The sequence below is a fragment of the Indicator indicator genome, chromosome 9 (genome assembly GCF_027791375.1).
Source record: "Indicator indicator isolate 239-I01 chromosome 9, UM_Iind_1.1, whole genome shotgun sequence".
Taxonomy (NCBI): domain Eukaryota; kingdom Metazoa; phylum Chordata; class Aves; order Piciformes; family Indicatoridae; genus Indicator; species Indicator indicator.
The window spans coordinates 15,588,904-15,604,436 of NC_072018.1; the positions used below are offsets into that span (position 1 = coordinate 15,588,904).

The window sequence follows — 15,533 nt, forward strand, 5'->3', positions numbered from 1 at the left end:
TACTTCATGTCACAGCAGCATGTAGTGAAATGGCAGAATGAAATACTGGGAATGAAAATTAGATTTGACTTGATCATAATGCCAGCCTTCTTCCCTGCTCCCCCCACCCTTACCCTCCCACCTTTTTTTTTCTTTTTTATTTTCTTTTTTTTATTTAATTTTTAATAACAGCTTTTCTTTGTTTACAAAATATTTTACACAAGAAAAAAAATTATTGCAGCTAGCCTGGAGAAAGGCAAGATGTGTGATACAAGCAGCAGTTTTTAACAGCTTTGAAGCACATAACCTGTTTTTTAAAAAAAATATAGAGCATGTATTATTAGCCCATAATAATGATCTGGTCAACACTGGGGGGAAAGTCTTCTGCATATATCTCAAAAAGCAGATTTCCTGGCTGCCATTACCTGCCACTGCACAATATTTAAAGAGTCTTATTCTGATGAAGCACCATAGAGAAGTGCATGCATACACAGCCCTCTGTAAAATAACTTCAGGACAAAGAGATCCAAGTTGAACAGAAGACTCAAACATAGCAGAGAAGGAAAAGTGGAGAAGGACATGGACAGAAATGATAAAACTACAAAAGATTTGTTTTACTTGGATTCCAGTCTGAAGCTCTTGTTAAATCAATCCTCCAAACAAACATGTTGGGATAATTTGTCAGCGTGCTCCAATTTTGAGTGTCCCTGATCAAAGAACACTCACTCAAGAAAAATACTCTTACATAACCTCTCCAAAAGAAACCACTGGATAAATGATTCACAGGATCTGAGCTCTCTAACACAAATGATATCATATTAAACTATTCTCTTTTCTGGGACCTTTCCTCCAACACATTCCGCGGTGGTCACAGCGAGACAGGTCACTGAAGAATACACTGTAAGGGCAAGAGGAGAAAACATCAATAATAGCTACTTAGCTTGTTTTCAACACTTTTTTTTTTTTTTTCTTCCATTGCCACTACAGAATGACTTCCATAGTTGAAATGCCAATTGTGAACACCTGTCAAAAACTTTAATCACACAACAGATTCCCTGCATGGCCCACTGTTCCTACGGAAGCTCTCCATTTACAGAGAGACATCCTCTGTGTGAGAGAGGATCAGAACAACAACTTTGATCTGATGACTGTTCTTTCTCAGGGAATATGAAGAGCTCTGAGATGTGACAGCTAAATGAAGCTTACTGCACAAAAGCATCAGAAACAAACAAAAAAGAAAGCAAAAAACTACTAACAAAATGAACAAGGAACTGACTGGAGAGGATTATTTATTAAATTTCCTTCAGACTTTCTTGTTTGTGTGAAGAATATAACAGCTGGAGGCCCTGCAATAGTGTATTATATTGCTGGTATTTTTCATCTAACAGATGTAGAGTTGTTAAGCTGACCAAGAGTTGACTTTGAATTTTTCTTGGGTTCTGTCACATTAGCTCAAAAACCTGTTGACTTACATTACATTTTTCTTTTATGTATAATAGCCAAACCTACACATATAATGATTGATTGCAACTAGACCTAAGGATAGTTTGAAATTCAGAAAACTAAAATAAGACAATACAAAACAAACCTGAACTTTAAAGAAAAGCAAAGGAACTTTCCAGTTTCTGAGCTCAATGTGAATGACTAAAATCAGATTTTGCTTTATTACTTCCTGTAACTTCATAATTTTAAAACTCAGTATAATTAATCTGCCCAATGGCATATTTTTTGTTGTTGTATATTTTCATTCCTCTAAGGAAGTGTTAATGTTTTACTCAACCATTCATATTTACAAAAGTCAAACTTTCTCTGTCAAACTGTGTAAGTACAATAGCAGTAAGCAGTGTGTTTAAAAATCTGAAAAGAAACAGAAATCAAAGATAGTTGAACATTTCCTATTGTTCAAAGTAGAAACAGAATGTTATAGACAATTTGCGCAGGGCTTACATGTGCTACTGTAATGTGATTTAGTTCAGTGTAACATCAGAAAATGATGTCATATTACAGAAAAAGTGGAAAAAAATGCAAAAGGGAAGACTGTATTATGAGCACAGGCTCACAGGCTTTATGAGATATCTAAAATAAATTACTATTCACATTTGTACATGGCAAGCAGCAATAGCTGCTAACCCCCCTGCTGTTAAATATTATGATACTGACAATGGTGATTGATGACTGATTTCAGAATAAAACAATACTGGCAATGGAAGTTTCTTAGAAATGGGCTCTTTTTCTGGCTGAAAGTCTCCACTGACTTGTAATCACGTTTACAAAGAAATTTAGTCAGAAATTGACAGAAGAAATACTGTTCTCTATCACATAAGATTTTAACTGGTGCTAAGCATGGGGCTCATAATTTAAAATTCCAAGTAAATTTATTGTGTAATGTTTTGCTTGGCAAAGAGTGAGTGAATGTCTATATACAATGGAACGTGTGTAGAAACCCTGTATATTTTTACCAGTACCTTACACAGTCATCCATAACACTCTAGTGCAAAAAAATTGTGCATTAACAGTTTGCAATACAACAGCTGATTGGGAAATTGGTAAACTGCCCTATGTATGAGATACACTGTGAATTCCTTTAATTTGAGCAAGATTTCAATGGTAAAGCATTTCAGGTGTCTGCAACCTCAAGGAAGGTTGTCTTCTCCTTCAAGAGAGCTCTATTTCTTCTGAACATTCCCGTGGATAATAGGTGGTGTCACAGTACTCGAAGGATTTATCCAGTTGCCCAGAAGAATGAATTGAAAGGCATCCAGACAAATATGAAAGTCTGAGGCATCAAATATGACAAATTGGCATGATTTGGCAGTCTTCCTTCAGGTGTGCCTTGATTTGAAGCAGATGCAGCCAGGCAATTTGATCCGACTTTAAGATGAAAAAATATTCTTTGTCTGATCCCCAGAAGACTGACATGTTTTTACCAAAAAATTTAGCTGCATGTGGGCTGACAGAAGATGTTAAAGATTACAGCAGCAAAGCCAAGAGAAAAAGGGAAACTGGTATATGGCACCAAAGGAATTACTGCTTGTCCATCAGAGGTATGGCTATGAATCAGTCATATTGGGCACTGAAGGCTATACCACTGTACAAACTGTGTTCAGAGTTGTATCAAACCTCACAGCCTTTGCCTCTGTGGGTTTTAAGTTTGTGTCATACATGGGATTTTCAAATGAAGCCTGTCCATTACTGTTTTCATGTCCAGCATATCCATTGTACTGTACTTTTGGTCTTGTTCTGAGGGGAAAAAAAAAAGTCAGGAAATTATAATTAGTAACCTTTAAAAATAAATATTTTACAATTATTGCAAATTTTATCTACAATATTTCCATCAGGCCTACACAGGAGTTGCAAGACTGTATAAAAGTGATGAAAAGAAACACATAAAGGATATTGCAGGGACCTAACAGTAAGGGAAAATTATCTGGAAGTTATTTATGAAAAAATGAAGAGGAGAGAGCTTGAAGAGAGAAATAAAGAAGAAACAAATTCCTAATGGACAAAATGATGCTAGAAAGAACAGAGACAATGTAGGCAAAATATAGATCTACATTTTCCATTACACAAATGTCAAAAGAATGACAATTTCATAGTTTGTTGACAGTGCCAAAATTGGCAGACAAAAGTAGTCACATGCAACAAAAAATACAAAAATAAAGATGTTTATAATATTTTCTCTCAGTAGTAAGAATTCTGATATTTTCTGATGACATTTTGAGTCTTCTATTGCTAGTCTGATCATATAAGAATCCTTGTACAGAATGGAAACACTTATTACAGCTTTACTAAATTACCAGTTTGTAAATATATATCCTTGTCTTTCTAAAGTACTTATATTAATGCCAAAAATAAGGTAGCAGCTTTAGTTGGAAAATTTAATTTGGTCACCATCTCACTGGAACTTTGGGATTTTAACCTGCACTAATTTTTATAGTATGCTTTAGGAAGGAATGTGGACCATCTGTGGAAATGTTCCAATGGAGATCAATACAAATTCTCCATTTAAAAAGACCTAACTGGAGTAGATGAGTAGGTGTGCATAGAAAAAGGAGAGTGATTATCTCCTTATTCAGACTTCTATTAACATTGTGGGGTTTTTGATGAGATAAAAGCCACCAACTTCATTGACATAGACATTCTGGAGCAGAGGTAGAGGGAACAGTTTAGTAAAATTTGCTGCTATCAGCATTTTATTACCATTTCTGAGCAGGAAGTTAGCATTGCACCATTGAAGCACTGTCATAGGCCTCCTGGGTACTACTAAATCTAAGTCAGTGCAAAGTCAGACAGCATAGCTTCAATCTGGAAAATCCTGAATGGACATAGGAAGTGTCCAGAATATGTTGCTGTTAGAGACACTAACCTACAGAAAAGGGTCAGTAATTTCAGCTATTCCAGACATAGTTGAATGCCTGGTTACCTCCCCAAAAATGTTTCCAAGAATAAACACTACTAACTATCTTTGGAGAGATTTTATATGTCCAAATATATGTAACCAGACTGATAAGTCCTAACTAATATTCACATAAAGTTTTACATATTAATGTCCAAGGAAACCACTATATATCTCTCATTAATCACTCTTTTGTTCTGGGTAGTGTTTTAATACCATGAAGAACATATCAAAACTTGAAGGATGTTCACATTTTTTTGTGCAAAGTTTTGTTACAACATACTAAGTCAATAGAATAGGATGGTGCAGATTTTGGATATATCCATCAAAATGACAGCCTATTATATTGCATTTTATTACATAAGCCTTAAATATCTCAGCCTCTGAAAGTATCTAAACAAACACATGAAGGAGGTTCAGAATCTAATTTTATCAATGTATTTGAAATAGGACAAGAAAGAGAATGAAGGAGTGCAAAATGCAGATGCTTGCTGCTTAATAAATGTAAAACAATTTAGAAAAGAATCTTATGATAAAACTTCAGGAAAGAGTTATTGAAAATCTAAATCTTTTTTAGAAAATGATTATATTTTTGATATGGAAAGAACTAACTAGTAGAAATTGACATCCTACAAATCATTCTGTTCCTCAAAAATATGTCTTTTTCTGCATATTTTCATTTTAGAAGAAACCAGACATGCGTAGAAATCTTCTCTAGGAGCTTTCCTAAGTGTAATTAATTAAATATATTTTAGTTTTGTTCAGAAAGACTGAGATGATGTGTTTGTTTCTGAAGCAATCCCTGTCTGACAGATAAAAGGTACAGAAACTGTAAAGAAAAAAAAAATTAACACCCCTGGTTGTAATTAGATTATATTAATCTGACATAAGCACAGCAAAAACATCCATGAAATTGTCCCTAAGAAGACCTTGAAATTCTCTGATGTAGAGAGCCTTTAGGGGCATAACTACTATCACATCACTGTAAAAATTTCATGTTGTTGTTCTGGCTGTTAAGGTAATATCAAGAAAGTCTCTTCAAATATCATAGGTTCCGTTCTATTTCCTTTGGAATATTTTTTGTTTTGAAGAAAACAAAGCTGACTTAAGGTTACTTTACATCAGTAAACAAACTGTTCATTTTCTATGTCAACATAACACTGACAACTCCTCTATAAACTGTGGGTTAATGGAAGAAATTGTTTGAAAACATAAAAAGGAAGAATATTCTTTGATAAAATTATGAGTAACATGCCCTTCAAGACTCCCTTCCAACTTGATGCATTCTATGATTATATGATCTCCTTTTCCAATTATCTAATGCTATTCAAATTAGATTAAGGGATGCACAACTGCAATGATGTACCATAAACATTGGGATTATAGCTGTTCATCTGAAGACATAAATATTTCTGCTAAATAGAAAGCCAAATCTCTACTGCTCCTGTATGCCTCACTACATATTTATTAAAGGAAGAGTTTGCCTGGTCATTCTAAGAGCAGATTGATCACAATCTCCTCTTTATGTTCCACCTCTTTGCCCAATCTGAATGTCTATGCTTTCATCCTGCTGTTTAGGTGTCCCCTGTTGCAGGACAGGAGCTATCTGAGAATGCAGATCCGTAGGCATCAGAAAGGCATTTTACATTAACATATTCTGACACAGCTGAGAGGTCTTCCTGAATAGATTTTCACAAAAGTTTTATACTACATTTCAGGACATGAATCATCTTAAATGGAGTGTACAAGTTCAAGCCCCACTTCAGTTTCTTTTTCTCAGATCATCTATAGCTGAGGTAGGTGGACAGTCCTGGGCAAAGGTGAACCTCAGTTTGTCTGTGTGATTTCTCACAAACACTTTTGGTGTCAAAAAAGCTCTTGTCAAATAGCACTCAGAATGAACAATGTCCAAAAGATACATAGACGTCAGCTTTTAACTCAAATTTCAGTTAAAATGGTTGAATTTATTATATTATCTAATGACAGGGAGGCGGTTGAATCACCATCCCTGGAGATGTTTAAAAGACACATAGATGTAATGTTAAAAGACTTGGTTTAACACCAGACTTGGCAGCATTAGACAATGGTTGGACTCAATGAGCTTAAAGGTCTTTTTCAATGCAAAAGATTCTATGATTCTATGACATAGAAGTTTCATATGTGCTGAAGTGGTGCCAGTTCTAGTAGTATCCACTAGCTTGTTCAGCACGTACTGAAATAGTCTCATTATGGGCTGTTCTCTCACGGGATTTATGGATTTTTCAGCTTGTATAATTAACAGTCATAAGCACTGAAAGAAGCAGCATACATGCAATTTACTAAAGCATTAAAATGGAAAATAAAAAACATGTGACCTGAGATTTCAATCAAATTCAGCCTAATGAACCAAGAAGCTTGACACTTCTTTTGTCCTTAACACAGCAACTAAATTTTCTAGTTGTTCACTGTCAAGAACTACCCTGTACTGGGAACACTTAGAAATATTTCTTTCTAGACTAAAGATATTCTTGAAAGCTTTAACATTGTGTTTTCTAGTTACCTAATGAAATTAAAACAAAAAGCTTAGTAAGTTACTGGATAAATAACATTTACAATACCTGTGTTTGTAGAGGTAAAATGCAAACCCTGATAATATTAGAGCAAAGAATGGTACCAGGATGGCAGCTGCAACAGAACTGCTGTTTGTACCATAATAGTGATTTGAAAGATCTGTGTCTGCACTTAAAGGACCTGAAACAAAACAAAAAAAGGCAGAAATAAAATTATCTGGTTTTCTGTCTTACATTTCTATTTTTATTCAAAAATGAAATAAAATTGTGTCTGAATGAAATAGTTCTATTTAAAAACATGAAATAAATAGCATTTAGTATCATAGTATACATCTTATGAGTAACACTAATATATTAATATCAAAATTATTCAAAAAGAATATTCAGCAAGTAAAATAATTATGAACTACATCTTTCATGAGTCACTAATTCAATAAAGTTATGCCCTATGCCTTCTGCAAAAAAATTATTAGCACCTCAGAAAGTATTCTGTGCCTGCAGTCTTAATATTCAGCTTTGAAACAACAAGCAATGGGAAACCACATCAAATACGACAACGGAAGAGAAAATTGAGGTAACAGCAACAAACCAAAATGATTCTGCTCAGCTCAGTAGGACTCCCAAGCCTGTTCACCTGTGCTGTTCCACAAGGCTCTTTTGGGGTGAGATATGAACATGTTTTAGAGCTTCTGGCAGCTGTGATTGCACTGGGATAAAACGAAGGTGCAGAGAATGCAAAGGCATTTGCCAGTGGCATGGCCTTGATGGTTTTCTGTTGTGGACATGCAGATAACCCAGACTGTAAGGCATTATGCAGAACTCATTTTTTCATCCTTATAAGGACAGACGTTAAACTGCTTAAACAAGTATCCAACTTGACAATTCATGTCAGGAAAGACTAAAAATAACCTTATAGTGAAAAATATAGAAAATTTTCATGGAAAACATAGTAACCTTGAGAGCCAACTCCATGTTGCCACTTTGAACTCATAGCTTTTTGGAGAGCAATATACAGATTCTATCAAAGGAGGGGAGACCAGGACAGAGGGAAAGCACAGTGAGGATCAGGCTGGAAAACAGGTATCTGGGCTTGCTATTCTGGGATATCTTTGCTGATGATAGCAGAGAAGAATTGGAGACACTGGTTTCAAACTAATGTTATGAGCCCTGTTGCATTACGGTGTAGTATCCTAATTAAGACTGAGATGTTGTAGAGTATAATCAGTGTATTATAAAAATCTTTGGACTTTAGTAATCAAGATCTATCCTAAAACTCAAGATGTCAAAGGCCTGCTAGTGTAATTTTTTGTATTTTTATCGTATTGCACATGTGCTGGATAGTCTCCAACCAATCTAAATTAAAGACAGATAGAATCAAGTAGCTACCACAGTTAAGAATGTTTAAGAAATGTTAAGTGCCCCTTCAAATTTTTAATTGGTTGGAAGAAGTGATAACTTAATGCCATTATCACAGTCGTCGTCCTTTACTACTACAATCCCTAGCTGTTTTTCCAATTATTTGGAGTAAATAGTAAAAAAAAAAAGGCAATAATCAACTTATCTTATATCACCAAAAAAAGTGAAATTAACATTCTAACTCTTACTTAAAATTCCAAGCAAGTACTGAGACAAATATAAATATGTATGATCAATGAATTAATACTTTATATCTCAAATTTATCACAGCACATATGATAGATACATTTTAATGTATAAGTAGCAGAAAAATTACAATATATATAATCAGAATTCAGCTAAAGGAATACAACAATTTGAAATTCATAACAAACAATCCTTGAGATGAAGTTTTTATATGGATTTTTTTTTAAATTGAATACAATATTTGTGTTACTGAATATTTAAAACTAGGCACAAATTTACATTTAGATAATTTCTTTTTAAGTTATCTCTGTTTGATAACTGAACCACAATTCACTCCACCATTCCACAATTCTATGACTCATAGTTAGTATTCAAAATTCCTATTAGAGGTAATTGAATATTTGATAACTTTACAGTTTTTAAAGAACCACCATTTAGAATAACCAAGTTTGTAATTTTTAACTGAAGTTTATAATCTTTAATTGGCATTGGAGATGCATTGACCAGATTTGGTCTGTGCATTGGGTGTGCTTTCTATTATGGAAGAGAAACTTGGCTGCAATTCTGGATGTATGAGATTCAATATAACTTCAACACAGTCTTACCTACTTACTACACTAATTTTCAGAGCTGTTTGTGATTAAATGCATCCTGATGTGAACTTTGTATTTCTTCTGATAATATTATCATGGTGAGGAATGGGAAAGCCTGTTGTACTGCTCTAATTTAGATAATGATTGCTACCACAGCTAACATTAGTGTTAAGTTCCAATAAACTGGAAATGTCTAGATGCTGACAGGGAAAAAAAAAAGAAAAAAAGAAAAAGGCAAAATATAGATTGGTTTATTTTTCATTAGAAGAGACAGACTTTGTCACTGAAATTTAATACAGGGATAATCTTACTGAATGTAAATGGTTTTCAAGCATTTCACAGAGTAACAAGTGTTTCTTTAGCCTCTTAAAAACAGCAGCAGTCATGTGAAGTTCAAATTGTGATAGTACACAGTGAAGTCATTATCATGCAGGTTGTATACTTCTACCCCTTAGATGGTTAGTTTTGTCCTTTATGCATAGTAGAAAACAATACTTCTTGTAAGACAATTGTGGTAAAGTCTGCGTTAGGCCCAGAATTATGCCCCAAATATTGTCAAAACTTGTCCCTACATGGTTTGCTCAACTTCCCCTTCCCCCCTCCTTTCTGGAGTGGGTACTTAGAGACAAACGTTCTTTGTCAATTTTTTGACACGTTTTCATGTCAATTATGTTCCTAGATTGGGCATATCCACTGAGCCTGGTCTTTCTCTAGTATGTGTGATAGGGAATTCTTCATCAAATAGATTGGTGTTTCACAGTTAACCAACTATTTCTCAGTAAATGCTGTTCTTTGCAGCATGGTTGCAGATGAAGAATTTCACATTACATTATGCATGCACCAGTGCATGCATAGTTCTGGCTTAGTGTAAAGGCAGCAAATAATTTAACTTCCTAAAGAAATGGAAATATGTCTTCAGCTGGAGGACATATGAGATCATTACCTCAGCAGGATATTCATGAACAGAATAGGTTTAAAAATCAAAGCAAGTTATCCTTGATTATGAGAGAATGTGGACAAGTATTACGACCTCTGTTGGTTGCAAATTTGCTGTTCTCTTATAGCTGAAGGTTCTTCAATAGAGAACAAGCAATCTACAGAAAATCATTGTCTATTTAGCAATCACGTAAAGAATTTTTTCTAAAAAAAGGCAGTATCTTCATTTGTAGTAAGCTTCCTGCTGAGATGTCAAAGCTGGAGACCAGCGACACCAGGTCTAAGAGCACATGTGTAACTTGGACATTTTGGCTCCTTACCAGCCCTGGGAATACACAAATGTGCTCTCATATTGCAGCTCTAAACAGTGATCCAGACAATGCTTTCCATTACTGTAGCACACATCCACTGGAGAATGATACAACTTTTGAACTGCCATTTTGCTTGTTCTTAATTTACCCCACAAGTTGTTCATTTCACTGCTAAAACAGATGGATTCAAACTTTTATTAGGTAGCTAAGAAACCATGGTTATCTCTTTTTTTGGCATGGCTTAAGAAAACAAAACCATGAAACAACAAAAACATATGCACACCACGAACCTAACAAACTGTGCTCTCACTGTTTCAAGATACCAAAGGCTGCTGAACAAGACAGATGTTCCAGCAAATCATAATTCTTCCCTTCTACAATGTTCTTGTTAAAATCAGAAAGAAAAGTCATCATGGATATTACAGTGATAAGGATTACATGGAGGTACTAGCAGATAAATAATATGTCCCACATGAATTTACTCTGGAGACTGAAACTATGTGTGGCTTCAGGAATTGGTAGTTAGGCTGAGATTCTGAAGAGTAAAGTTTCTACCTCTTGTGACTAAACATACATAGCAATTTGAGAGGTGGCCAAGATGAACAAATCCATTGCATAAGTACTATTATAGTAGTTAATAGAGCAAATAAATACAAGAGAGAATTAGCAGAACTTTAAAGATCATTGGGTAAATCATTGATGAAGTTAATGGAACCAAGGCAATTTACAGAATGCAGACACAGTCTGCTGTAGATATATTGGCTAGACTGTCTTCTCCACCCAGCTCCATAAATAGCCATTTATATATTGACATAAATATATATTTATACATATATATATACACACACACTTATACTTACATATTAAATATATAAATAAATATATATTTATAGCAAGTATATAAGCTGCTGTATATATACTGTACTTTGATCATTCTGCAGTAGTTCTAGGATCAAGAAATACAGTAGTCTACACTTGATATTTGTCAAAAATATTTTATGAGGAAATATATCATTAGTATACGCTTTACAACACTATTAAAATGACTGTTGATGCCTTCTTTTAAGAGTTTCTATATGCATATGGCTGAAATTTGTACATTTCAGCAGAAAATGTCTTTTCATTGCATGAAATCCCCATTACTTTCAAAAAGACATTAACAGAAAAGCAAACAGTGGCAATGGCACTCTCTTTAAGACCATTCAGTAGTCATCTTACTACGCTGGTATGCTAGAAAATATAAGAGAGTAATATTAAAAAAGAAGTTTGAACTGTGTACTTTAAATGAATATTTCAATCCATCTTTTATAATAGCAATGGCATGAAATAAACATGCTTACTTCATCTAGATATCTGAGTCATTTGTTGAATTCACTCTTGCAAGACCCAAACAGATTATATTATGCATGTTAAGGCTCTATGAGAGGATTTACCTTGTCTTTGGAGCATAAATTTTCCAAAGTCTTTTCCATGTATGTCACCTTGATAGGTAAAAACACCTCTTTCAAGCCCTGAGGATACCTAGAATATGTTGAAACAGCAAAAAAAAAAAAAAAAAATCAGAAAAAAATACAGAAGAATATCTAACTATTTGTTTTTATGATTTACAGTAGACATGAGGGACAGATTTTCACTTTTATCGTTTAAAATGTTAGCAAATTTTCTACACTTACACAACCTCATGAAGTTCAACAAGGCAAGCATATAGTCCTGTGCCTGAGGAGAATAATAATGTGTACCAGTACAGATTAAGAGGTGACCTGCTGGAAAGGATCTCTGTGGACGACCTAGGAGGGCTGGTGGAAAAGTTCACCATTAGCCAGCAATGTGCCCTCATGGTCAAGAAGGCCAACAGTGTTCTGGGGAAGAGCATGGCCAGCAGGTTGAAGGAGGGTCTCTTTCCCCTTTATTCTACCCTGGTGAGGCCTCATTTGGAGAGTTGTGTCTAGTTTTGGGCTCCAGTGGAACAGGGAAATAATGGAAAGAGTCCAGGGGAGGCCCACAATGATGATTAGGGGACTGGAGCATCTCTCTTAGGAGGAGAGGCTGAGTAACCTGGGTCTCTTCAGCCTGGAAAAGACTGAGAGAGGATCTTACAAACACATATAAATATCTAAAGGACAGAAGTCATGAGGATCTTTACAGTGGAGAGCTGTAGCAGGAGAACTGCAAAGAGTAAAATACCTCTCTTCTTCTTCAAGATTAAATCTAATTATATTACAGTGAACTATTTACCAAACCAAAAAAGGACAATATTTATAAAGGCAAAATTTCCCTTCTCATCTAAGAAAACAGGGCAAAAACACAGCAAAATGTGCTGATTAACTGCCCCTCAGTAAACTGAAAATTTTAATGATTGTGGCAGACTGAAGTTTGTATATGTATTTCTGAAAAGAAAGACTATGTGATCTCTACAGTAACATTGAGTAATGCATTCCATATTTGTAATGTAAGAAGTTGGATAGAGTTACATATCAATTACTCAAAACTTTAAACTCAGCAAGCTTTATCCACAACAGTCTGCTTACTTACATAACCATCTAGTGCCCAGTTGTCATTTTCAAACTTGCTTACAAAAATGTCACTAGATCCTTTAATCTGAAAAGCTTTCAAGAGTAAATGGGCTTCTTCTTTCTTGTAAACACCTAGTAACATAAGGAGGTAACACATGCCTTTTAAACAATTTTTCAACCAGTTTGTTCAAGTATCTTTTCAAAGCTAAGCGTATTGCTTTAGAACTAAAATATTTCATAGGAAACAGTCTGTAAATGCAGAATTTTATGACCCAGTTTAAAAAAAAAAAAAAAAAAAGTCAAGATTTAAAGTGCCATAGTAGCAGGATCTTATGTCACTGCTATTTCATATTTGATAATAGGATGCAAATATAGTTTAGTATTGTTTAATTTTACGCATAAAAATGGGCAAGAACTTTTGTGCTTTCATACAGTATTTCAATAATTCTGAATACGGACAGAATTCTTCCTGAACTAGAAAAAAATGGATTTTACTCACATCACAACAGTATATTGATAGAGTAAATACCAATAGTATAGTGAAAGAAAATCTGCTATATGGCAGCCAACTACTGAAGTTCTCTCTGAGCTTTTGACCTTAAAAGGTACTGGTAGCTGATAATGCTCTTTTCAAATATAACTGTGATCAGAGTCTAAATCAAATATTCACAGATTTGTAGAAAGGAATGCATGAAGGTAATTAAAAGGTATGCATAATTTATTGTTTAATTATATGTGCTTATTTTCTGTTATGTCATTATCAAGGCCTTATTGTTTTAAGGCACATATTTGCCATTATTGAATAATGGAGTGTTTCAACGGTGCAGTTCTTAAAATGCCTATATAAAGTTCGTCTGTCACTTCAATAATACCTGTTGAGTTCAACACATCAATGTTAGCCAGCAGTTTGAGATGAAAAAGCCCTACCTCTATATTTATTTGAAATATAAGGGGAAAAATAGAGGGGTAACCACATACAAATTGACTGAAATCTGTTCTGACCATTACATTAGGATCTTTTCTTTTGCAAAATAAGCACACAAAGATGTGTGAAACCTCAAAGGTTTTGTTTCATTTTTTGTTGTATGAAAAGTAAAGCCAAACTGAACATTTGGAAAACATAACAAAACAAACAGAACAAAACCAAAAAAACAAACCAAACACAAACAAACCAAGTTTTTTTAACACCACATTCTGAACCTACCTGATAGTTTGAGTTGTATGTTGGACGCCTCAATGAATGTGGCATTCACTTTGCTGCTTGTTGTATTGAACCAATCAACAGTCAAAGTAGCAGGCTGTCTTTTCCCTAAATATTCATAAAACCCTTTCCACAGTGAATTTACAAAAAACACATCTGAGGGAACTAAATAAAAGTGGACAAAGAAGAAACAAAGGAGTTATTTACTACAATGAAGTAGCAATCTCTCCAGCCCTTCTTATGTTCTTCATTTTTTACATCACAGCATCAGTTCACTGTTCTAAGGAGGTATTATAGTAAAACTTCTAAAACAGTAAAGACAATATATTTAGTAGCCTTTCCACACAATTGCCCATAATATACTACATTTGTCTATTGCAGTATATGTTCTTAAACAACCTTACACTTCATAGCTTGTGTGAATGTTCTCAAGACCATTAAAAAAAATGGAATCTGCCCCTAAAACTTTGCAGTTTTAAGGTATGAGAAGGGGGGGGGGGGTAGGGGGGGTGGGGGGGTGGAGGGGGAAGGAAAACAAAAGGAGAATAATATTCTGAAGTCAGGGATTCATGGAAGAACCTTGTCTTAGGCTATCTCTTTTGTTTCATGAATCTACTGAAGCAGCACAATGTGTGATTTTTCAACTCAATAACTAAATATTCAACTTGATTAATTGAATTTCAGACACATTTTAGCATAAGTTTTTTGTCAGTCATTTTTATGCTTCACATTTGTTCTACATACAATACTACTGCATTTGTGAACTCTGAAGTTTTCAGAGCAAAAAACTTTTCTCGTATAAAATAAAGGTTTGTCTCTCAGAAACTGCAGTTTGAATCATCTGAAGTAAAATCCCTATAAAATGAAGAAAAAATTATTTGGGTCGTTTGTTTTCACTACAGTGAAAAAAATAATCAAACATTGTATTTAAATATTTGGCTCAATCACCAACAAAGTAGAAAAAGTCTCTCATTCAAAAATATTAACATCAATATTAACATCAATATTAACATCAACTAAAAAGGAAAAACAGAAGAGAAAAAAAAAATCTTAGGAGAACATTTCACATCATATATTTACATGGTTATGTGTCTTGAACATTCATTTCTTCTTTACAAGTTGCTATATTTCTCTCATCTACTTTGCTGCTATAAAACTCGAGGAAGACTTCCTTCAAACATGATATTTAAGTTAAATAAATAGTTAATTTGGCCAAAGGAGACCGACTCTCCTGCTGGGCAGGCAGCACCCAGTGTTTCCTGGCAACTTCTGACAAGTGAAAATAGAAATTTTTCCAGTTAGTCCTAAGCTTTTTCTTTCATTACAAGTTGAGAAGTAAAGCTTTAAGAATCCAAATAAAACTTCACAAAACAGCCTTTTAGATAATCACGTATCTTGACAAAATTACAGCCCTAGCAACCGTAAAAATTCACCCTTACTATCTATGACCACT

General features: G+C 34.3%; 1 protein-coding gene across 1 annotated transcript in view; it reads right to left on the reverse strand.

The window, feature by feature from the left end:
* Positions 1–3,059: 3,059 nt before the first annotated feature.
* Positions 3,060–15,533, reverse strand: part of CSMD1 (CUB and Sushi multiple domains 1) — a 948,047-nt gene continuing 935,573 nt past the window's right edge. Inside the window, exons 66-70 of the mRNA XM_054383599.1 lie at positions 14,084–14,245; positions 12,899–13,011; positions 11,800–11,887; positions 6,973–7,105; positions 3,060–3,219 (exon numbers count right to left, since the gene is read on the reverse strand). Coding sequence (XP_054239574.1) covers positions 3,060–3,219; positions 6,973–7,105; positions 11,800–11,887; positions 12,899–13,011; positions 14,084–14,245 — 656 coding nt within the window. The remainder of the gene's footprint in view (positions 3,220–6,972; positions 7,106–11,799; positions 11,888–12,898; positions 13,012–14,083; positions 14,246–15,533) is intronic.